General features: G+C 40.5%; 2 protein-coding genes across 5 annotated transcripts in view; one reads left to right on the forward strand and one right to left on the reverse strand.

Moving 5' to 3' along the window:
• The window catches only part of LOC122639750 (protein SPA1-RELATED 3-like), a 46419-nt gene extending 44463 nt beyond the window's left edge, over positions 1 to 1956 (forward strand). For all 4 annotated transcript variants that reach the window (XM_043832690.1, XM_043832685.1, XM_043832686.1 and 1 more), the window contains one exon: positions 1662 to 1956. In XM_043832690.1, the coding sequence (XP_043688625.1) occupies positions 1662 to 1850 (189 nt within the window). In that variant the 3' untranslated portion in view covers positions 1851 to 1956. The remainder of the gene's footprint in view (positions 1 to 1661) is intronic.
• Positions 1957 to 6828: 4872 nt separating this feature from the next.
• Positions 6829 to 23181, reverse strand: part of LOC122640662 (V-type proton ATPase subunit H-like) — a 49007-nt gene continuing 32654 nt past the window's right edge. The window contains exons 10-11 of the mRNA XM_043833889.1: positions 17662 to 17841; positions 6829 to 7165 (exon numbers count right to left, since the gene is read on the reverse strand). Of these exons, the coding sequence (XP_043689824.1) occupies positions 6917 to 7165; positions 17662 to 17841 (429 nt within the window). The 3' untranslated portion in view covers positions 6829 to 6916. The remainder of the gene's footprint in view (positions 7166 to 17661; positions 17842 to 23181) is intronic.

A 23181-nucleotide genomic window follows, 5' to 3' on the forward strand; every position in this document is an offset into this window, starting at 1 on the left:
CCTCTTCTGTAGTTCTGTTTAGGGATTTATAATGTTTGCGTCACCCCTTCTATGCACTTTTTTTTTCCTATACATGTCGAAAAATTGTCTGCTAGGCTGCTAGCCTTCTTCCAGTCATATTTCCAAATCCCTCAATTGAGGTGTTGCATTCCTTCCCAAACTGTATCTTCTAGGGACCTTGAAAATTCTATCATACCCAGCTGATTTCTATGTTGAGATATTGTTTTTTGGAAAAATTTCATAGATTTGAGTTACCATTCACCAAGCTGCTTTTGTTGGTGATCCTTCTTTATTGAATGTTTTGAAACTTAGCAAACTCTTATCATTAGCCTGAATATTCCCTCTATTTCCTGTCTTGATAATGAACTCTACTAAACAATAAGCCTTTTTCTCAATTAAATGGGTTGGCTATGGGGATCTCATTCACCATTCAACTCGGTCTAAAGCCATGAGAAAATTGTCAACCCAAAGTCATTCATATCTTCCCTCACAACTTACCAATTAATTTTCGGCCTTAGCCCTTGGTCTTTAGCTCCTTTAATTGTGAATTTTCAGTGGTAAAGGTTTGGCTAGAAACGTGGATTTTCCTGATTTTGGTATGTCAGAAATGTTGACAAATTTTGGTGAAATCCTGATTTTGTTTCTTGGCTTTAATATGTTTGGTCATGGCCCAATTTAGGTCCACATCAGGCCCAAGTATCGATTCCACATCCTATTTGATATTTAATAACTTGTAAGAGGGGAGACTTGAACCCAACACCTCCCTCTGACAATGTAATGTCTCAACAACAAGGCCAGAAGTAGTTGTTGGATAAAGAAAATGTGATGAAAAAAATAACTTAATAAATGACGTAACCAAAAATTTATGTTGAAAACATCGAATAAAATGGTGACCGAAATATCCGAACTTGTCATTTTGGTCCCCCAACCGAAATGGTCACCAAAACAAAATTTTCAACTAAGATTTGCAATCTCAAGAACAGAAATGAAATTGGTGCCCCAGTTTCATCCCATACCAAATTTCTACCCATCCAGAGCACAACTCAGTTTCAAATCTAGGTGGTTCTAGAGAAGCCTAGGATGCTTCTGATTTTGTTGAAGGTATCTTTCATTTGTCACTTGAGTTTAGTAAAAATTAGAAATTCTTTGTACGCTAAACCTTGCCAGTTAGGGATCTTATTTGAGCATGTCAAAAGAATGACCAGAAAGAACATGCAATGCTGATTTCCCTGGTTTGTGTCCAAAATTCGGCTGAAGCTATGTAATTCTGCAATGGTTACTGGACTAATTGACATCTCTCCAACTTATTGCGGTTGAGTTCTCACTAGGTGATGACTAACTCTGACTAGAATCCTGTCACTATTTTGAGCTCATTCATGGTGGTGGTAGATCTGTTAAATATACCAGTAAAGTTTATTGTTGACCACCTATCCCTGCCTACATTTTAACACTCTTTGGATTCTCTTGTTAATGACTCCATTTGTGGTCCCTTCGCATTAAACATATGGTAATCTTTCCTTACAAACTTGAATTAGAAACCAGATTATGATTGTAATTATTGAAAGGAGACAAGTCTCACTCTGTTTGATATTTACACTTACCAGCTTCATTTCCTATCCATCTTATTTATTGTCGTATAGTTCTCATCTTCTGTGCAACAGGTTTTTATCTACCACAGAGCTTTCCCCATGCCAGTGTTGTTGTCCAAATTTGGTAATACGGACCCATTTTCTGGCCATGAAGTTGATGATGCCAACCAATTCATATCCTCCGTGTGTTGGCATGGTCAGACCTCCATGCTTGTTGCAGCCAATTCAACTGGGAATATCAAACTGTTAGAGATGGTCTGACTTGGTTATCTATGGGAAATAATTCAAAAACGTCCCATTGAAGAAAGGGGGGGAATGGGGAACAGAGAAAAAGGACTGGGGATGTCAACGAGTTTATAGATATATAAGGGTGTGTAAAGAAGAGCAAACATAACCCGCAGAGTCTGTAACTTTGGATTTTGACCTGCAATCTAGAAGGTGTGATGGAGAGACCCAATGATGCTATTTTGTTCAAATTTTGGCATTTGATCTCACTGTAAGCAGGTTATGGGAGTTGAAAGGAAATCACGGCGGGGGGTGTCTGAATTTAACTGAGTGTACTGTGGAAGAAGAGGATACAATAGGGGAAGAAATGAAAGAGGAAGTATATGTATATTAAGTGATGATTGTATAAACATCATAGTTTATAATTTTAGGTGATTTTGTAAAGTATTGTGATTCATCCGCTGGATACCATCTAACATGTTCATATAAGGGGGTGTTGAAATTTATTAGCAACCTTGTGTTATTAACATGATGCTGTTGAAAGTCTACAGACCAAGAAAGTTGCTAAAAATTCTTTTGGAGAAATGCCGTAATGCCTTTTTTGGTCTCAGATTCTTTATTTATTTATATGAACCGAGTTTCCTACCACCCATGATGAATGGGAACACCGAGGGATGGGAGAGGGGTGGGAAAGGGTATTAGGAGGGTATTTTTGGAACATACTAGAACCTTAGGATGGTGGGTGAACCATCGTTCTCTGTGGGTGGAGGGAAATTTAGTCTTATTTCTTGATTAAAGATGAGAGATATTATGGTCTAGAGTCATCCACCCTGGAGAAGACATTAATGCTCTTCCCCACTAATATTCAAACTTTTTGCGATTCATATTTTTAAATCCTATATTAGAAAACCTCTTCCCCGTAACAGAAGTACCCGGAAATTGGAATCGTTCTGGACTCATTCCCACTTGGTTGGAGTTTGTGGGAATCAGTCAGAATTGGCCAAAATAAAATCGGGTGTGTCACTTCCAATTCATATCAACTGATTCGGTTGATTCCGATTCAGTTTTAAAACCATGGTATGGAGCACTTCTCTTTAGAAGGAAATTATGAATCTTTGTTTTTTATCCTTATATCTCTTGGGTTCTCTTTTATCTATTTTTTTATGGTTCTTTCCTAGATTTTTTACAAGTTCTCTTTGGACCCAGTTTTCCTTTCACCATATTGAAGGAAGAACAGAGAATCTTTGTTGTGCTTGGATGGTCATTGGGAAAATCTCACGAGGATAGGAGTAGGGAATTCAAGAGGAAAAGGAAAGAATTTCTGACCCAAAGGGCAACCAATTTGAGTGATGCCTTGGGGTCGGATGGGGAGAGCAACAACCTTGGAATTGAACACAAGACGGAAGTGGTTGCAGGAGGGAGAGAGGGTGGCCGGGGGGGGGGGGGGTGAAAGGTGATGGCAGGGCAGAAGGGTAAAGATGTAGGAGAGAGAAGTTGCGAGCACGGGAGGGGACTGTCCGACTGTGGGTGGAGAGGGAAGAGGGGTAATTTAGGGATTTAAAATTAATAGGGGAGAAAAAGAAGCGAAAGTTTATTTTCCTGTGGGAATCAAAAAAGAAACTTTAGATAGAAGATTTTAAGTAAATATAGGATAAGTACAAGAGAGTAATAACGTCTCTCTCTCTCTCATACACGAATAGAATATAGCATGTACACACACACATGATTTTCAGATTTATAAAATTTCTTTGATTTGAAAAGAAACCCATCATTTAAAAGTTAAAAATTGCATGTATCGTCGAAAATCCAGTTTTTGTTTTTAAACCTGGAGAATTGACTTTTTATCCTTTTGGAATTTGATTTTTTAACTATTTTCATTGGATTAAAATAAGAGGTATTTGCTTATTTATGATTATGAATAATATCTTAAGTAAATATAAAAAAACATTTACTTATGACATTTGGTATAAATAAATATCGCCCTTCTTAGTACACTGTGTAAACAAGTAAACTTGGGTCAATAACCACAAGTATTATTTTGAGATTTTTGTTTTTAAATGAAAATAGTTCATGCATTATGTTTAAAACATCAAAAAACAGGAAAAACCAGAGCAGAGAAGAAAAAAATATATATTTTTGTTTCTCAAATTTTTTTTTTTTTTTTTTTTACTAAACTATTTTATTTTGTTTGTAAAAAAAAAATTCCCTTTTTTTTTTTAGTTTTTTTTTTTTTTTTTTTTTTTTTTTTTTTTTTTTTTTTTTTTTTTTTTTTTTTTTTTTTTTTTCTCAAAGAGCCTTTCTTCTTAATTTTTAAGAAAAATTAATTATTTATTTTTTATAGGAATAATAAAAGTTTTATATTGTATTTTTATTAAATTTTTAAAAAAAAATTATAAAAAAAAACAAAATATAATAAATATAAAATAAATTTATTATAAATTTTATAATTAATAAAAAAAAAAAAAAAAAAGAATTAATATTTTTTTTAATAACTTATTGGGAGAAAGAAAAAAAAAATAAAAAAAAATAAAACAATGTATCCTCCCTTCCCCCCCCCCCCCCCCCCCCCCCTCTTCCCCCTCCTCCCCTCTCCCCTCTTCCCCCCCTCCTCCTCTCCATTTTTTCTTTTTTTTTTTTTTTTTTTTTTTTTTTTTTTTTTTTCTTTTCCCCTTTCCCCCCCCCCCCCCCCCATTAAAAAATAATTCCCCCCCCCCCCCCTCGGAAATGAGGCCAATAATACAGTAGTTTTTGGGTCCAAATATCCAACACATGGTTTTAGGACTCAAGATCAGATAGGAGGAATCGGCTGATTTGAATTAGAATCGGTTAATCCCGATTCCAATTGATATCACTTCAAATTAAAGTTATCTGGAGCAGCCAATCCAAACCACTTGATCTGGATCCATCGATCCGATCGATTCCATGTACATATCTGCACAACTTCATCTTGTGCATTATGACACGTGTAGCCATGTGATCTAGTGCATGATGGACATGTATAAGGCAGAGTAACAGAACCTTTTTGAAGAGGGGGGAGGGCAAGGGAAAGTTGGAACATAAGGGGGAGGGGAGGGAATGCTGGAGAGGGTTTGCATGGGTGAGAGAGAGAGAGAGAGACTTGCATGGGGCGGGGTGAAGAAAGTGAGAGTTGCAAACCGGGGAGGGAGAAGAATATGGGTTTCCAAAGTAGGAGAGGGAGTAGGAGAGGGAGTAGGAGGGGAAGAGAGAGTCGTAACGAGGGAGAGGAACAGAGAGTTCCTATAGGGTGGTGGCGAAAGCGATTCAATACAATATACATCTCAAAAATTTTACAGACAAGGATCTCGATAAACACATCCATTAAACCTAACAACGATAATTCATAGTTAACTAGAACACATTGATGATGTGTTCCTCCAAAGGAAAGCAGCATTAGAACATTATTTCCGTCGAATGTACCTCTCCAAAGGCTGAATCCTAAGTTTGAAGGAGAAAAAAACTATTTTTCTCTAATTTGTGTAGTGCAATTAGGATTTCAGTCATACCTTCTCTTTTATCACGTTCAAGTGGCAGCAGTCAACTTCAAATGCATGGGTCAGTCACCACCCAGGTGATTAGATTTTGGACGTCTTTCTTGACTCTTCGTGGGTCAAGCTCCTAGATTCTCTATCCTCTCCACTAGTTGGCGGTGCGGCTCTTACGAAATCTTCTCTGTTTCTAAATGTTTTGTAAACCGCACCAGTCATTCCCTATCGAAAACCCTTGAGGGAAACATGCCTAATCTACTGAAGTCAAGCCTTTAGCGTTGAAGTAAGGGATTGGTTGACTCCTATTTTTTATGGGTGACTTATATTAAAGGGCATCTACTCTGTTGGAATGGTTACATATGATTACATCAAGAAATGCGAAAAAAAAATATTCCTAATCCTCTGATCTTCTGAAGCTTTGTCCTTGATCATTGTGTCCCTTTGATGTCCTAGCTCCTTCCAAGTCATTGGCATTCATCAAATCCTGAATGACCGAGGTTTAATGAAGCTTGTATGTTGTGATTACCAATTTCTCTATTGCTCTTCAAAATAGCTTGCTTGATAGTCCAATTAAATATATGCCGGGCACTTGTATCTTCTGTTGAAGCTTATGAGTATTTGGTTCCTGTTCATCAAATAAAAAGTGAATTTTGATAACACTTTTCGTAGCAATCTCCTGGAATGGAATGTGAAAAGAATCAATCCATTGTTAGATTATCACATCGACCACGTTCCTACACATCTTGAGGCCCAGCAAACACTGCCAGACACCATTGACAAAGGCTTAACGCATAGCGGATGCGTACTGCTGCTACATTGAACAATTTGGTGTTTTTCACCGATTGATATCCTTTTAGAGAGTGGCATCTGATTCCCAGTTTGTTCATTGTTCCATAAAAATATTTCTCAGAAAATCTATACTCAATAGTTGTGGCTAACTTGACCAGCTTCTGACAATATAGGTTGCATATTCCATGTCCATGCATAGACAAAATACTTGGAGGAGCCTGCAGTGATTATCTCGTTCCTCCCTTGAGACCATACAAATTGCAAGTTTTAACATCAATCAGCAGCCAACATGATAATATCGGTTTGAATTTGAGGGCATCAACATTTTTTAATTTCTGTTTCATTCTTCAGGAACTGATTTTGAAATTATCTAATGACACAACAGTGGCCGCATATCAACCTCTCCCTCGTTGAACAGAGCTCTGGGGTTCAGACAGTTCATGTTTCCACAGATAAGGTCCTTACCGATTTAACCATCAGGTGCATCATTTGATTCATTTCTCACAGATCTTGAGTGAATAGGTATTCTGCACTGGGCACATCCCATTCACCAAGAAAATACACTGACAAATGATAGTAACAGAATAGTTGGAACTTTATTAATAGTTGAGAAACAATTTAAAATTGAAGTCATAACAATTTTTGTCTACAATAATCCCAAGTTTATTTTTTTACAACATAAATAGATCAAAAGAAGATCCTCGATAAAAAACCAACTATTTGCCAACCAATAACATCCAAATTTCCATATAACCTAGTATGTCAACAGACATCTGAGACGTCAACTTGGAACATGTATCACCGGACTTAAGCCTGCAAAAAGCTAGCATACTTTGCCCCAAGGAAAAGCCTCTGAATACAGAAAAGGGCATTCTTTGTTACCTCAGCATTCTCATGATTCATTAGCTTCATAATACGCTCCTTAGCCTTGAGATCAGTAACTATGATCCGTCCAGCTGGATGATTCTGAATAAACTGTGCCAGATCATAACAAGCAACTGCTAGGGCCCTGGGATCACTAGAAGTATCCAAGATTGTGATGAGGACCCGTAAAATCTGCAGAGCACCAAGACAACTGAGGTAAGAAACTAGTTAAATAGGGTGATCCAGTAACCGCAAGAATTACCATCTATCAGCATGGCTGCAGGACAAAGGACACATTGGGAATCAGGAACCCCCTACCCACAAAAATAAAAACGTAAATAAATAAATAAATAATCAAAAAATGTGGTATGTATGCAAATGTGTCCTTGAGTCACCAGCAGAATAGTTCCAAACCTAATGAAATCAGATTCCTCAGCACTATAATTATCAGATAACTCCAACGCCCCCAACCAAAACACCACCAATCATGGTAAGCAGCAGAATTCTATTCCACTGTTTTACTCTGCCTACTGAAATCTCCATAGGTTTACTCTGCCTACTGAAATCTCCATAGGTAAAACTTCAACATTTAAATATTAAAGTCTTGCCAAAGAATATTACCCCGAAAATAAAATTTAAAAAAAAAAAGACTTCCCAATGAATTATGTAAACAATTAGAAATTAAATTGCCATGTGGAGTTAAAATACTTTGAGGAAAAAGATCAATTATCTCATAAGGAAACTTCAAAAGGGGAAAAATATTTAAATGCAAAATTATTTCAGGAAATTTAGGCTCTTTAAAGGGAGGTGTATCTTCAAAGGTGAAAACCCGTATCCTACATCAGACAAGAGAAGCAGTAATAGTAATAGAAGGTCTTATCATGGTTAGACATTTTGAGGACTACGGAGTAGGGACTTAAATGTCGAAATTTCGGTGAAATATTTTGGTTTTGACAAGGGTCAAAAGAAAATGGCAAAAGTTTTCCTGCACACACGTATACCCATCATTGCATCAAGGGTCATAAATGTTCTGCCCCCCCCCCCCCCCCATAGTACAAAGTCAATAATACCTCCACTGTTCCCTGATCCCCTATGGACACCATCCGAACCCTCGGGTTCAAGGGCTTCTCCCTTGACCGTGGGTGTGGAAAGACTCGGTCCAAAAGATGCAGAATTTACCGACATATGTCAGTTTTGGCAGGGATCGAAATCCCACCGAAATTTGAAAATTTTAACCCTAGGTCTTCTTGATTGAAAGGGACTTTGTCCTTGGTAAAATCCATATAAAAGGAAAATCTTCAGGTAAAATCAGATTTTGTCTCTTGTTTCAGATTGATAATCTATTCATGTTACTGATATCTTATTGCTATTCTGGTCCTTTGTTAATTAGTGGTTTAGATCTTTAAAACTGTGATTTCCCTGTTGTGCGGGAACCTAAATCTTAAAACTCCAGATCTGACCATCAGAACTTGATCAGATTGTGTGAAGTTACTCCTACCTACTAGAGTGACCTTCGACAAGCTTTCTGTCCAGATCAGAATCTTTGTTTGAATGTTATTAATTTTCTCCTGAGTTTTGGATCTTTTCCATCTCCTTCTCATGGAGGTTGAAGCTCTGCATAGAAACAATTTATGGTTCACTTGGAATGTCAAGGTCTGAAGTTTAAATTCAGGAAGTAATTTTCTTATGATTTATTTCACTCTTCAGCCTGCATTGATTTCCTTGGGAAGAGCAAGGTGGTACAGGCGCTGCTTGCTTCAGCTCTTTAGAACATCAAAATCCTAAATCTTTCATCCTTCTTGTCATAAAGTGTTCATGGAGGTCAAGCCATAATATCCATGATCTAATTTTTCAGTCAAACCATCGGCAGTTGGCTCCTCCCAGGTTGCCCTCTGTCCCCAGGAACTACTCTATCCAGAAATTGAAAAATGGAAATATTGTCTGGTTGGCCATTTTCTTGGCTCCTGACCTTCTTTCAATATTGTCAAATCTTCTATGACTAAACAATGGAAAGCTCAAGGCTCTCTGGAAACATACCTGCTCGACAACGGTGTATTGATCTTCAAGTTCTTTTGTGATGACGTTAAGGCTCGTGCTCTTGAAGGTGCTCCCTGGCTTGTTGGCAATCAACCCATCTTCCTTCGGCCTTGGGACCCTAATCTCCATCTCCACAAGATTGGATTCTGTTCCATTCCTTTGTGGGTCACCCTACCTGGATTGCCATTACATTATTGGAGTTAAGCTGGTCTCAGATCATAGGCTCAGTTATCGGTTTTCCTCTCTACTCTAACATGCGCACAAAGAAAATGGATCGCCTTACCTTTGCGAGGATCTGCATCAACATCTCTGCTGATACCCCACCCCCTCAGTCATCTCTATCGTTGAAGATGATGTTTTCTCCTTTGAACAACCCATCCGTTATGATTGGCTTCCCCCTCACTGTATTTACTGCAAAAATTTTGGGCACAACTCCAGTACCTGCTCCGGCAAAACTCCTACAGTCTCCACTCTGCCCACCGATGTCCCAGAAGATTCAACTGCTGTTCTCCCCAATGAACTATTGGTTCCTTCTGCGAGCTCTGGTCCTATGGAATGTTCCCAGGACCCCAGTTCCATTCGGTCTCCTCAACTACCAGGCGCTTCCCTTTACCCGGCTCCGCCTCTTCCTCCTTCCTCCTCCAGAGAACCCAGCCGTGGCCAGACACTATCTCGCTGCCGTCCACGCCGTGTCAGAGAGCAGCCAGCTTCTGGCTCCCTGCCTGGGAGAAGTGGAGAACCCACCGTTCCTTCCCAATGTCGTCTCCGGTTCTCTAGACAGGCTCGAATCACAATGCCTCTGCTGCTGCTACAGTTGCCACTGCCGCTGCCTCTCTGCTACCTCATTCTCCTGGACCTTCTGTCCTCCATGGTAGCTCTGATTCGAGGGTTTCTCTGCAACCTGGCTCGACCCTGCTACAATAGCCTTCCTCTACAATGACAGCTACCTCGAGTGCCGCTCCTTCCAACCTGTCGAAGTCTTCATCGTCTTATCCGCTGGTCACAAGCTCCACCTCTAAAGATTGTCCTGGTTCACAAGTCACCTCCAGTGCCCCTAAACAACTAGCTCCCTAAGTTTCGGAAACTGTGCCACTACGTACCAGACGAAGCCTTTCCTTTGAAGGTAACTTTTCCCCTGGTTCTTGTGTCCATCATCAGCACCCTTTGCTTTCCAAACCATCACCTTTCTGTCAACCTTTACCCCCTTTGCTACCCACTCCATCTCTGTACCCCTTTTAGTCAACCTTTTCTCCCTCGAACCCCATTCACGATCCTAACCCTCTCCCCTTTAACCCTAATTCATCTAACCCTGGTCCATCCAACCCTAAACCATCTAACCCTGGTCCTCTCTACCCTACACCTTCTAACCCTGGCCCCACCGACTCTCTTAACTTTATCTTCACTAACCCACTTAACCCTAACCTTGGTCCCGATAATCACCCCCTTGTCCCTGGCCCTACTAACCCCAAACCTAGTCCCGATACCTCTTACCCCTCTAGCCCTGTTAACCCAGACTCCTCGAAAACCATCCCTCTCAACCCTAGCGCTAATCAACACGCCTATTTGCACACTACCCACCATCCTTTGCACACTGATCACCCCCTTACACACTACTCACCCCCATTTGCATAATGCCCTCCCCACTTTTCACACTGGCCCGATGGGAACGCCTTTTCCCTTGTCCGATGAGATCCCTCCCCCCTTCCCTTTTCTGTTTCAACCCCCCCCCCCCCCCAAAAAGTTGTTGCCACTGATGAGTCCCACCTTCCTAAGGGTACCACACGTCTCTCTCTCATTGTTTACACCCGTAAGCGATACAAGTCTCCCCCCCTCCCTCTTTAGTTCTCATGTCTTCTGGCTTTAGTTGGACTGTCAGGGCCTAAATTCTCTAGCCAAGCATGCTGATATTAGGGCCCTTTATTAAATCCTCCCATTCCTCCTATTGCGCTCTCCTTGAAACTTGAGTTCTTCTCGAGAATGCCCCCCGCATTGTCTCTTCAATTGCCCCCTCCTGGTCCTTCCTTTCCAATTATGACCATTCCCCTAATGGCCGCATCTTGATTTTATGGGCCCCCCGCTAAAATTAGCATTTCAATCTCCTTTTCCTCTTCCCAAATTCTCCACCTTCAGCTTTCTCTCCCCAATTCCCCCTCCCCTTTCTTTCTCTCGGTCATTTATGCTTTTAATTGAGCCGTTGACTCTCCCTCTCTGGGATGACCTATCCCTTCCCAAGCCCAGTATCGGCTCCCTCCGTTGAGCTGTGGGAGGTGATTTCAATGAGGTTCGATTCTGTCATGAGAAAGTGGGAGGTCGTCCCCTTGATGTCCTCTCTGTCAATGCTTTCAACGACTGTATCGATGATTTGGGTTTGAATGACCTAAGATGGTCAGGCTCCCCCCTTACCTAGCATAATAGGAGAGTGGGTTCGGACCGTATAGCCTGCAAAATCGACCGCGCCCTCACCAATGAGGCTTGGCTCTCTCTCTTCCCCAATTCTCATGCCAATTTCCTTCTTCCCGACATTTCTGACCATAGCCCATGCCATCTCTTCATCCAACCCTTTTGTCTCTTTTGGTCCCAAACCTTTCAAATTCTTCGACATGTGGTCTTCCCACTCCCAATTTATCCCTACCATTCGTGAAGCCTGGAACAAACCGGTCCATTGCTTCTCCCTTCATCTCATAGCTTTCGCCAAAAAAACTCTGTAACTCCAAAGAAGCTCTTAAGTCTTGGAACTTACCCTATTTTGGCAATATCTCGTCCCGAGTAGCCTCTTGCCGCTCTAGGCTCTCCCTTGTCCAAACTCAGTTCCAAGTAGACATGCTTAACCCTTTATTGGGTGAAGAAGAAAAATGCTCTCTAAGGAGCTCTCTACTCTCTCCTCCCAAGAAGAGAGCTTTCTTCGCCAAAAATCCCGTATTAAGTGGCTTGAACTTGGAGATGCTAACACAGCATACTTCCACCGGTCCTTGAAAGCCCGTTCTAACTATAACTCCATCCCCTCGCTCCTCGCATCGGATGGGACTATCTTAACGGGTGTCCAAGACATCAAGAGAGAAGCTATTTCCTTCTTCTCCTCTCTATTCTCCCCCTCCACTTCCCTTCTCTCTCCCCTCCTCCTAGTCTTATCAATAAATTCATCCCTCCCTCCCTCTTTGATTCTATCCAATCTATCCCCTCGGAGGAGGAAATACTCAAAGCTGTCCTTTCCCATAAATCCAACCGGGCCCCCGATCCCGATGGATTCAATATGGGTTTCTTCTCCGCCAATTGGAATATCATCAAGGATGACCTTATCAAAGCTATTTGTAGCTTCTTTCTCAATCCAAATGAGCTCCCCATGATTAACCAAACCTTTTTCTGTCTTATCCCCAAGAAAGAGGGTGCTTCTTCCCTTTCTGATTTTAAGCCCATCTCTCTCTGCAACCTTCACTACAAATTCATAGCTAAGATCCTTGCCAACAGGCTCCAGACTGTTGTCCCTTCTTTGTCAGCCTCAATCAGTCAGCTTTCATTTCTGGAAGAAGCATTGCTGACAATGTTCTCCTTTGCTCTGAAATTGTTAGGGGGTTCGATCATAAATCTCACTGCCCTGCAGCTCTCATGAAAATTGACATCCATAAGGCTTTTGAATCCCTCCGATGGGATTTCATCTATGATGTCCTGACCTAGATGTCCTTTCCCCCAGTGTTTATCCATTGGATCTCCTACTGCATCTCCTCCTCCTTCTCTGTCATTATCAATAGATCTCCTGCTGGTTTCTTCCCTTCCAAGGTTGGAATCTGCCAAGGATGCCCCCTTGAAGTCCTTTATAGGTGCATTCAGGCTAAAACTGACCAACTTCTCATTTTCCCTATCCCCAAATGCAAAGCCCTTAACCTTACTCATCTTGCCTTTGCTGATGATCTCATGATCTTCTCCAAGGCCTCCCCCTCCATCTCTTCCATCATGTCCTCCCTGCAGCTCTTCGAAAGCCTCTCAGTTCTTCGCATTAATATTCTAAAATCCCATATTTTCCTCTTGGGTGTCTCTGATGTAGATAAAGATAACTTGCTTCGCCTTACCAATTTCTCCCTTGGCTCCCTCCTTGTGAAATATCTTGGTCTTCCTCCGATTCCTGCTAGGCTGACCAGTCATCATTGCACCCCTATGTTAGACCTTATCCGTAAGAGACTCCAGCTTTGGAAGGGTAAATTGCTCTCCTTCGCAGGCAGGATTGAGCTAATCCGTTTTGTGCTCCAATCCTCGAATATCTACTGGTGTGGTATCTATGGGCTTCCTAAGTCTACCATCAAAGCTATGGAATGTCTCTTTTGCTCTTTCCTTTGGAAAGGAAAGGAATCCTCTAACTTCCTCCACCAGATCAGTTGGGCTTCTATCTGCCTCCCAAAATCTGAAGGAGGTCTTGGCATCCGAAGGATCCAGGACCATAACATTGCAGATATCCTCAAATTGATCTAGAAAATCTCCACCAAGCATAACTCCATTTGGGTCAACTAAGTTTACTCCTATCACCTAAACAATGACTCCATTTGGACTGTTCCCCTCCCTGCAGATCCTTCCTGGGTTTGGCGCAAAATCATCCTCCTTCGGCCTCTGGCTCTCTCTACCACCTCCTCTGTTATTGCTAATGGGCCTTCCATCTCTCTATGGCTAGATCCTTGGCATCCCCTAGGAGTTCTCTACAATCTCTTAGGAGCCCGATCGGTCTACTCCTCTGGCATTCCCAAATCAGGCCCGCTCTCCTATATCATTTCCCAAGGTACTCGGTCCTCTCCCCCCTCCCAACTCCTCAATCTTGAACAAGGTCTCTTGGCTTCCCTCCCCCAATGGTGCATTTAGTTCTAGATTTGCCTGGGACTTCATCCGTCCCCATGCCCGTGGCACCCTCAAGTCTGGTTCAAAGGCCACATTCCCCGTCATAGTTTTCATGTTTGGAGAGACCTTAACTGTTGTCGACTACCTTTTCTTCTCTTGCCTCCTTTCCCTCAGCATTTGGAAAAAAGCCTTAGCCTCCATTTGGCCTCGTAGTAGAAGACCTCTCCCCTTTGCCGGGGAATGCCTATGGTTGTTACGTGCTTTCTCAGGTGGCACAATTAGCGATACTATTGGAGAGCTTGTGTTCGGGGCAGTTATATCTCACATTTGGATGGAGCAGAACCTCCATAGATGAACTTCCAACTCTCACTCTATTGACATGATTTGGAAAGCCATCTCCTTTGATGTTAGCTCCAAGCTTCATTTATTTCCACGTAATCAACTTCTTGACTCCCCGAGGAACAGGCTTATTGTTGTTTCCTGGGGTTTAGGCGATTCTCTTTTTTGTTCTCTCGGGCCCCTATCTTAGGGTCTGAGGCTTGTTTTCTTCCCCCCCCCCCCCTTCTCTTTTCCCTGTGTATTCTCTTCTTGTTCTTTCCCTCTTTGGGGTTTTGTTATTGAATTTTATTCATCCAAAAAAAAAAGTTCCAGTCAAATGTTACAGGCCGTCGGTTTTGACATGAGAGTTGCTATATAGGCTGAAAAACTTACTGATCATAATTTTCTCTTAACAGGAGAACACACCATTTGCCAACAGAGAACAAAGTTGGATGGTAATTGGAACCATAGTTGTCATGGCAGCTAGGTGACCCAAGGCGTTGGAAGGGAGCCTAGATGCAAGGTAAAACCAACAACAGGAACAAATAATCCAAGGCACCTGGACGCTAGGCATCCGCTAGGCGAATCCTTAACAAATATGATTGGAACATTACCACTTGCAACTCTGCCATTATGGTGAACTTTTGAAGGTCAAAGACTGGTGGAGAGTCGGCGATTGGCAGTGAGAGGTAGAAGTGAAAGGTGCATGAAATGAGGAAATGCCCTACCTTAAATTGCCTTCGTATTTTTTTTTCCCCCCGAAAAAGACTCCTCTAGCCTTTGAACTCTATTCGTTTTTTATTGAGTATTTTTCTAAAGGAAACTCAACTCAAATCAGCTTTATCCCAAATAAATGAGGTCAACCAGTGGCGTGTCATATGTGATTGGCTAATGCTGAATCGGTTCTCCATCTTTTCATTCATTGTGTGCTTGCTAGGGAAAGTTGACACTCACTTTCTCCACTCCCTTCTGCATCTTTGATTTTTATCAAAGGTAGGTACTCTCCCCAACTTACTAAAAGTGGAAGATTATTGTGCTGGTATATCCTGTTGTAGAGTATTTGAATCATTTTAGATGAAATAACAGAATATTTAGAAATGCACAAAAACTTTTACTCCTGTTGTGGGAAATGGGCATCAAGAATAGATCGTGTCAAAGGCATTCCAAGAGAATCAAGAATAAGGGATTGATGGAATATTATCCACTCTGAACCCACACAGGTTGGTGATAATTACAAAATGGAATCCTCCTAGTGGGAGATTCAAGTCCAATTTTGATGGCTTTAATTTGGTAATTCAGGCCATGCCCGCAACTGGGGTAATCATTAGAAGCCATCATTCTGAAGTTGGTGCTGCTTTTTGCGGCTGATTTTAGAGCTATTGTAATGCACTCAAACTTCCAAAGAACTAATGGGCTGCTTTAACGAGAAATTCGTAGGTTTCAATTATATAAATGCGGGTTGCTTTCAGAGATTCCTGGCAATGAAACGTCCATATATATGGAGGAATTTAATTGGGGCTATTTAGAGAACCAGTACTCAAATGGTAGAAATCAAATGAGGTGACTATTACTTCTGGTCACTGTTCATGGAAAGGTACCATGAAGGTGCACAAAGGATGCTGATCTAGAATATAGCTAAGTCTGGTGGTGGTGGCAATTTGGGGGAAGAAAATAGAGGAAGAGTGGCTTGAGCAAAGCTCTGTGATCTATTTCCAGATATATATCCACTAGTGGCAATTATGTATCATATGACCGGCTATGATGTATGGTGCAGAATGTTGGGCAGTTAAGAAGCATCATACAGATAAACTGAGTGTAGCGGAGATGAGGATGTCGAGATGGATGAGTGGAAAAACTAGGAATGATCATATAAGAGCTGGTTTGGGAGTAGCCACGATACGTGATAAGCTACGAGAAAGTCGTTTGGGTTGGCATGGCCAAGTTCATTGGAGGCCTTTGGATGCTCCAGTACAGAGGAGTGACTTGATTCAAATTGAAGGAACTAAAAGAGGCAGGGGCAGACCTAAAATGACCTTGGGAGAAATGGTGAGGAAAGGCATGCATAGCTTAGTACTTGTTTCAAATATGACCTTGAATAGAGCTGATTGGAGGGCAAGAATCCATGTAGCCGACCCCCTTTAGGTGGGATAAGGCTGAGTTATTGTTGTTGTTGTTGGCAACTATGTATCATATCATCAACTCTTGTTATGAAGTCCATAATTTGAAATTGATTTATCCCAAACTTCAAGAGGAATCGGATTGATGGGAAAAACAACCAAATCATTATAGGGATCAATGAAAATGTCAAAAGCAAGGAGATGAAATCCAGTAAACACCTGATCATTTCATCTCTATAAAGGTCAAAGACAATATTAAAGAGCATATCAAGTCACCGCAAGAGTGGTATTATTGTAGCTGAAAAGCACATAATGGCTGCGGAGATCTGGATTGTACAAAGATTCAGTAATGAAATGATACCTCAAAACCATAAACTGAACCTAAAAAAATTGAAGGCAACAGAAATACATTTTATTGAAATATATGGAAAATTTTATATATAGCAAGGCTTCTCAGCATTAGGAATGGAACCATTTGAATTTTTTTTTCCTCGAAAGACTAAAAACCCTTTCCTAATGCAGTCTGAAAATACAGATTAAGGATCTCAGATTCAAACAGACCCAATAATCAAATCTGTGATTAGATCTGAGATAAAGGAAACAACTGCATTATTAAAGGAGGAAATAAAATCAATGGAAGAGGAAGAGACCTGAGATCAATCTTCTTGGGAGGAAGAGAAGAAATCAGGTTTGGCATACCAATTCTGTATGCACTGCTCAATAGCACCAAAACTCTCAAAAAAAAAACTCACATTCTTTACTCAAACCATTGCTAATTGATGGGGATGTATTACATATATAAAGATCTAAAATTCCTAATTTGAATCATAAAAGGACTCCTAATCATACTCACACAATAAAGTAAATAAACTCAAAACTGAAATCTATTTAGCTATTAAGTATTCTTATCTAACTCAAGCACTTAACTACTAATCCCATGTACTAATTTAATTCTCACTTTATAACTACCCAAAAATCAATTTCAGCTCATTGGACTTCCATAAACACCTTATGTGCCTCATAAGCTTGGATATAGGCATACATACGAGAATAATGCCTAAAGTAACTGCATCATTCCTCATGCAACATTCTTAGTTCCAGAACAGCAAAAGGTAGAAGAATTAAGGTGACATGGAAAATTGCAATGTTTCAAGGTATCCTAACATTTTATTAGCTTCTCTCAATTTTTTGACAAAATATGCTTTGCAACACAGCTTCAAAGTTCTGTTTAAGCCTGAAAGGCTACATCTCCAGCAATTCTGTGCCTCAGATGATACATATGAGTACCTGAGTTAATGCAATTTTCAACCACAAAATGGAATTCTTTTTCTTTGGTCCCCCCCCCCCCCCGACCCTGAGAAGATCAAAGGAGAAACAGTAATGGGAGATCAACAGTACCTGAAAATCATTCTCTTCAAACTTTGTTATGTTTTCACGCCAAAAATTTGGATCTTTGTGCATGGGTGACCAGTCTAGATGCCCAAGAAGAACTTCTTGCTTGTACTTGTCAAAAGAACTTAGTTTCTTAATATTATCTTTAAGCCCCTCTTCCAGTTGATTCAAAGCCTCCAACAGGTCCTGCGAAGAATTCCAAAGCCAGTAATGAAAGACACAAAGCACACTATTAAGAAACAGATAATTTTGGCATTCAAATGTCAAGATTTCAGTCCTTTCATTAAAATTTCAGCTATTTGTTTCCCTATCCACGAACAAAATAAAGCCAAGTAGAGAATTGATGTGAAATTTTAGCTGACTGGCACATGAATCAATTAATTGGGTCTGTCTTAGGGTCATGTGAGCCTCAGTGTAGTCACTTTCAGGCATTTTTGGTGACAACATGACACAAATAAAGGATTAAATGTTGTACTTAGTTACCATATTTAAAATAATAATACATATGCGTAAACTCCCATCTAACAATGCACTTCTTGAATTCCATAGTTTTCTTCGTTTGTTTGAGCTATGTATATCAGCACAGAAAAGTTCGTCCAAATAATCACTAACCACCATTGTAATAGGAAATATACAATCAAGAGAGTGCTCTTAAACACAGTTCTAATAATGTTTTCTTCATGCATCAATCCCAGTCAGGTTGAAACCAGAACAATATCCCAAAATTTAATAAATTTGAAAAGATAATTAGTATAAGAATTAGCCAAAACTTGAAATGGAAAACCTTGAAATACCAATGCTCAAAATTAACTCAATAAAATTTCACGATTTCTTTGAAATGAAAACCTTGCTTCAACTAAGTACAACTTCACAACATTTGTTGCATAATTATGCCCATTCAATCAATTGACATTGGAAAACCAACAAATAGTAGCCATTATAAAGCTGGAATCAGCTGGTTAGAGATCGGGTGATGCAGGCACCAAATCTGATTGATTGGGCTTGATCAAGTCTAATTCAAAGCCCTATTGGGTCATATGGGTCCGACTCTGGTGACCAAATTCATAGTTATGCGATTCCTCTTATCTTCTCTCCAGTTCCTTTTTTTCTCTCTTTTTCTTCTTCTCTCTGGTTCCTTTTTTTCTTATTCCTCTTATGTTTTCTTCTTCTTCTCATTGTTCCCTTTTTTTTTTTCCTTTTATTCTTCTTCTTCTTTATTTCTTCTCTTCTATTTCTTCTTCCCTTTGTATTTTTTTTCCCTCTCTTTCTCGCTATCATGTTCTGCTGTTGTGTATATAAACTATAAAGTGCTGCTTTGCTATGATTATTTTTTTCCTTTTTATTATGTCCATTGTCTGGATTATTATGTGCTCCTATTATTCTGTTTTCCCCTTTTATTATCCATTGTTTGGTTTATTATGTGCTGCTAAACCTGCTATTATTCTGCATTTTTGCTAGATATAATCGATACAAAAAAAAAAAGGGTGGGCACCTTGGCTCTTAAGCACTTAGGCGGCCCTCCAATGCCTTTGGTTGCCTGGGTGCCTTGACAACTATGATCATAAGAGAGCTGGATTTGATGTTCTGCAACTATATTTATTTACCAGAAAGTACATCCATTATGCATCTTTTGGTAAACTTATGTATATGTATTTCCTGATATTACAAATGGCTCCCTCCAGTTAAAGTTTTCTACAGTCTATAGGTAGGTCCTTCTATCCAGATTTTTTATCTTCTCATCCCAGTTTCTGTGTTTCTTATCCAGTACATAATGTCTATTTATGAAATTGCCCCTGGTTTGCAGTTTGGGAATTTTATTAGTTTGGGATGGGCCCTTAGTGACCAAATTAGGGTTTTGAAACCCTAGGTTACACCAGTGAGGATGCCTTTTTTTAAATTTTTATAAAGCACCATTGAGGATGCCAACCACAAGGTTAGAGGTTCAAATCCACCTCCACCAAAAATAAAATAAAATAACTGTTTGTAATACAATAAAACATCACATGACACCAGAAGAAAAGGAATCTGATGAGGTTGCTATGTTGATAAGACAACACCAGAAAACCTACTAGAAAAAACCAGAATCACAGTGAAACATTACTGAAAATATTGGGCAGAAATTGGACATGTCATGTCTCTCAATTCATTCAGCCGATGTAGCTGAAACTTGGGTCGAATGGAGGTTCTACTGGGTAGGCTACGTGTTTAAAACGTCAAGGCAACCCAACGGTTGGATTAGAAGACACAAGCAAGAACAGAAAATAGAAACTATTAAGCAAACAGAATTAGTAACTCAAAAAATAAGCCATAACTCATAATCGACTGGTCAAATACCTGCCAAATTCTGGTCAAAGGTAGGGAGGTACAAAGAGAAGATAAAATAAAAAATTGAAGCCCATCCAATGGCTGGATTGGGAGAAACAATATAACAAAGTTACTATAAGAATATGATAAAACCAGAAACCAGAGAAGGAAAACGGAAATAAAACTTGCGGATATAGTGAGTAACAGCTAGGTGTATTATAGATTAAAAAAAAAAAGAACATAAGAGGGATTAACGATTACCTAAGGATGACCACTATAGGAGAAAGAAAGGCTGCTGGAAATCGAACAGTAGGGAATATGACTTGGTATCATCACCAACCAGCCTCAGAAATCACTACAGCAGCAAAAAACTCACAAGAGAGCATAATGCTGTTCATCTTTTATTTATAATAGCATTCAACCCAATACAAAAAAATAGTAACCTCTTATGCATGGGGAAGGGTTACTTGGCTGCCAAAACTAATTAGGATCTTACTACAAATGAGATCCAATGCTACTACATATAATAGAAAGTATATAAAATAGAAACAACTACTTAGCTAATAACTTAACTACTGAGTAGATGATTACAAAATTAGAAACTTAAGATACGAGCACTACTAAGAAAATATTTTAGCAGCATAATCTTCATTCAACGCATGCAATCTTTACTGGGGCCCACACAAAAAACAAACCAAGCCATATGCAGGTCTGGCCTATGGCTGGCCCAATCAAAGGCCAGAACCAGAACCATGGCTTGCTTTATGAACCAGGTTCTGGCCTAGGACCTTAATATTGGTCTGCTCCCCTATTCCTCCTACGTGAGTACACCTTTAGCCCTGCATCAGAATCAACTTAGGCTGAGGTGCTCTACAAAGAATGGATGGAATCAATCGGTGGTTTTAGTGCAATCAGTACCCTTGGAATCCTAGAATAGGAACTCAAAGAGTAGAACTCCCAGAAATAGAATAGATGGGCAGAATATGCAATAATATGGATACATAACTGTTGAGAGATTTAAAATTAGGGAAAGGCTTGGATGATTTGAGTCACCCCAAACACCTCTTTATTTTTAAGAGTAATAAAAGAATAAACATATGTACATGAGCAATGTGGGACTAAACCACATACAAACAACTAAACAAACAAAGAGGAAAAAAGTCCAGAATACCCCCCATGGTATTCTGGCCCATATCTAACACTCCCCCTTAAGTTGGAACATATATATCATGCATGCCCAACTTGACGAAGATAGGATGAAACAGCTTGCTATTCAGCCCCTTAGTGAACACATCAGCAAGTTGATCAGTAGACTTCACAAAGGGAACACAAATGAGGCTAGCTTCAAGCTTTTCCTTGATGAAATGTCTGTCAACCTCCACATGCTTAGTGGGATCATGCTGGACAGGGTTATGAGCAATACTAATGGCAGCTTTATTGTCACAATAAAGCATCATTGGAAGAAGGACTGCAACACCAATATCCTGTAATAATTCTTTAAGCCATAGAAGTTCACAAATGCCTTGGGCCATCGCACGAAACTCGGCTTCAGCACTGGACCTTGCCACAACATTCTGCTTTTTGCTACGCCAGGTGACAAGGTTCCCACCCACAAAGGAACAATAGCCAGAGATAGATTTTCTGTCAGGAGAACCAGCCCAATCGGCATCAATATAAGCTTCAACCTTGAGGTGACCATTGGAAGACAAGAGAATTCCCTTTCCTGGAGCAGACTTCAAATACCTCAAAATACGACGGACTGCATCCATATGAGAGGAATAGGGATCATGCATGAATTGGCTCACCATACTTATAGCAACTGCTATGTCAGGTCTGGTGTGAGAAAGATAGATTAGCTTGCCCACTAACCGCTAATAACCACCTTTGTCAACAGGTTCACCCTCTTTCTCCCTAAGTTTTGTAGTGGCCTCCATAGGAGTATCTGAAGGATGACAACCTAGCAGCCCTGTCTCAGTCAATAGATCCAGGACATATTTTCTTTGAGAAAGAAAGATGCCCTTTGAAGAGCGAGCAACTTCTATCCCTAGAAAATATTTGAGAGAACCTAGATCTTTGACCTCAAACTCACAGCCAAGGAGAAGCTTCAAATCCCTGATAGCAGCATTATCATTACCAGTCACCACGATATCATCCACATAGACTATGAGTAGAGTAACCTTGTCACCAACTCGTCTGATGAACAAAGTGTGATCAGCATTGCTCTGCTTATAACCTGCTGAAATTATAGCCTTATGAAATCTGCCGAACCAGGCCCTAGGTGATTGCTTCAACCCATATAGAGCACGTTTCAACTTACAGACTTTGCCCCTAGTCCTGTCATCAGAGAAGCATGGTGGAATGTCCATATATACCTCCTCCTCAAGCTCCCCATGGAGGAAGGCATTCTTTACATCTAACTGCTGAAGATCCCACCCAAGATTTGCAGCACAAGATAATAACACCTTGATAGTGTTGAGCTTTGCCACTAGTGCAAAGGTCTCCTGGTAGTCAACTCCATAAGTTTGAGTAAACCCCTTTGCAACCAGACGTGCCTTATACCGATCCACTGAACCATCAGCCTTCTGTTTTACCACAAAGACCTATTTACATCCCACTGGTTTTTTCCCTGGAGGAAGTGCCACAAGATCCCACGTGTTATTTTTGTGTAGTGCTCTCATTTCTTCCAACATTGCAGCCTTCCTTTTTCCATATGTATATGCTTCCTGCCAATTTTTAGGAATAGAGACAGAAGAAAGAGAGGATACAAAAGCATGGAAAGAAGGAGAAAGAGAACTATACGAAACAAAGCGAGATATGGGATGCAAAGTGCAAGTCCTAGTACCTTTGCGATGAGCAATAGGTAGGTCCGAAGGAGAGGGATTACCAGGAGATGAAGGATCCGGGTCTGGAGCGGGCAATTGGATGGGTACTGGTGCTACAGTGGGTTGCAGCTTCCCTCTGTTGGATCTATCCCTTGTATAGGTGATGATGTTGGAGTTATCGATTCTCTTCTGAAATTCACCAATAGTCCTCTAGACAGGAGTCCGCTCCCCCTGGATAGGGACATTAACAACACTATTTTCTATGGTCTCCCCCCTTGTAAAGGATTCCCATCAGGTGAGGGAGGAACAGCCAGAGGAAGTTGGGCATCCAAAGTAGGCTGGGCAGCAGCCGTGGGTAGTGGTAAATTAGGCAGGACAGCAGCCTGAGGAACCTCTGGTA

This window comes from Telopea speciosissima, chromosome 9 (genome assembly GCF_018873765.1).
Source record: "Telopea speciosissima isolate NSW1024214 ecotype Mountain lineage chromosome 9, Tspe_v1, whole genome shotgun sequence".
In the NCBI taxonomy this organism is placed as follows: Eukaryota; Viridiplantae; Streptophyta; class Magnoliopsida; order Proteales; family Proteaceae; genus Telopea; species Telopea speciosissima.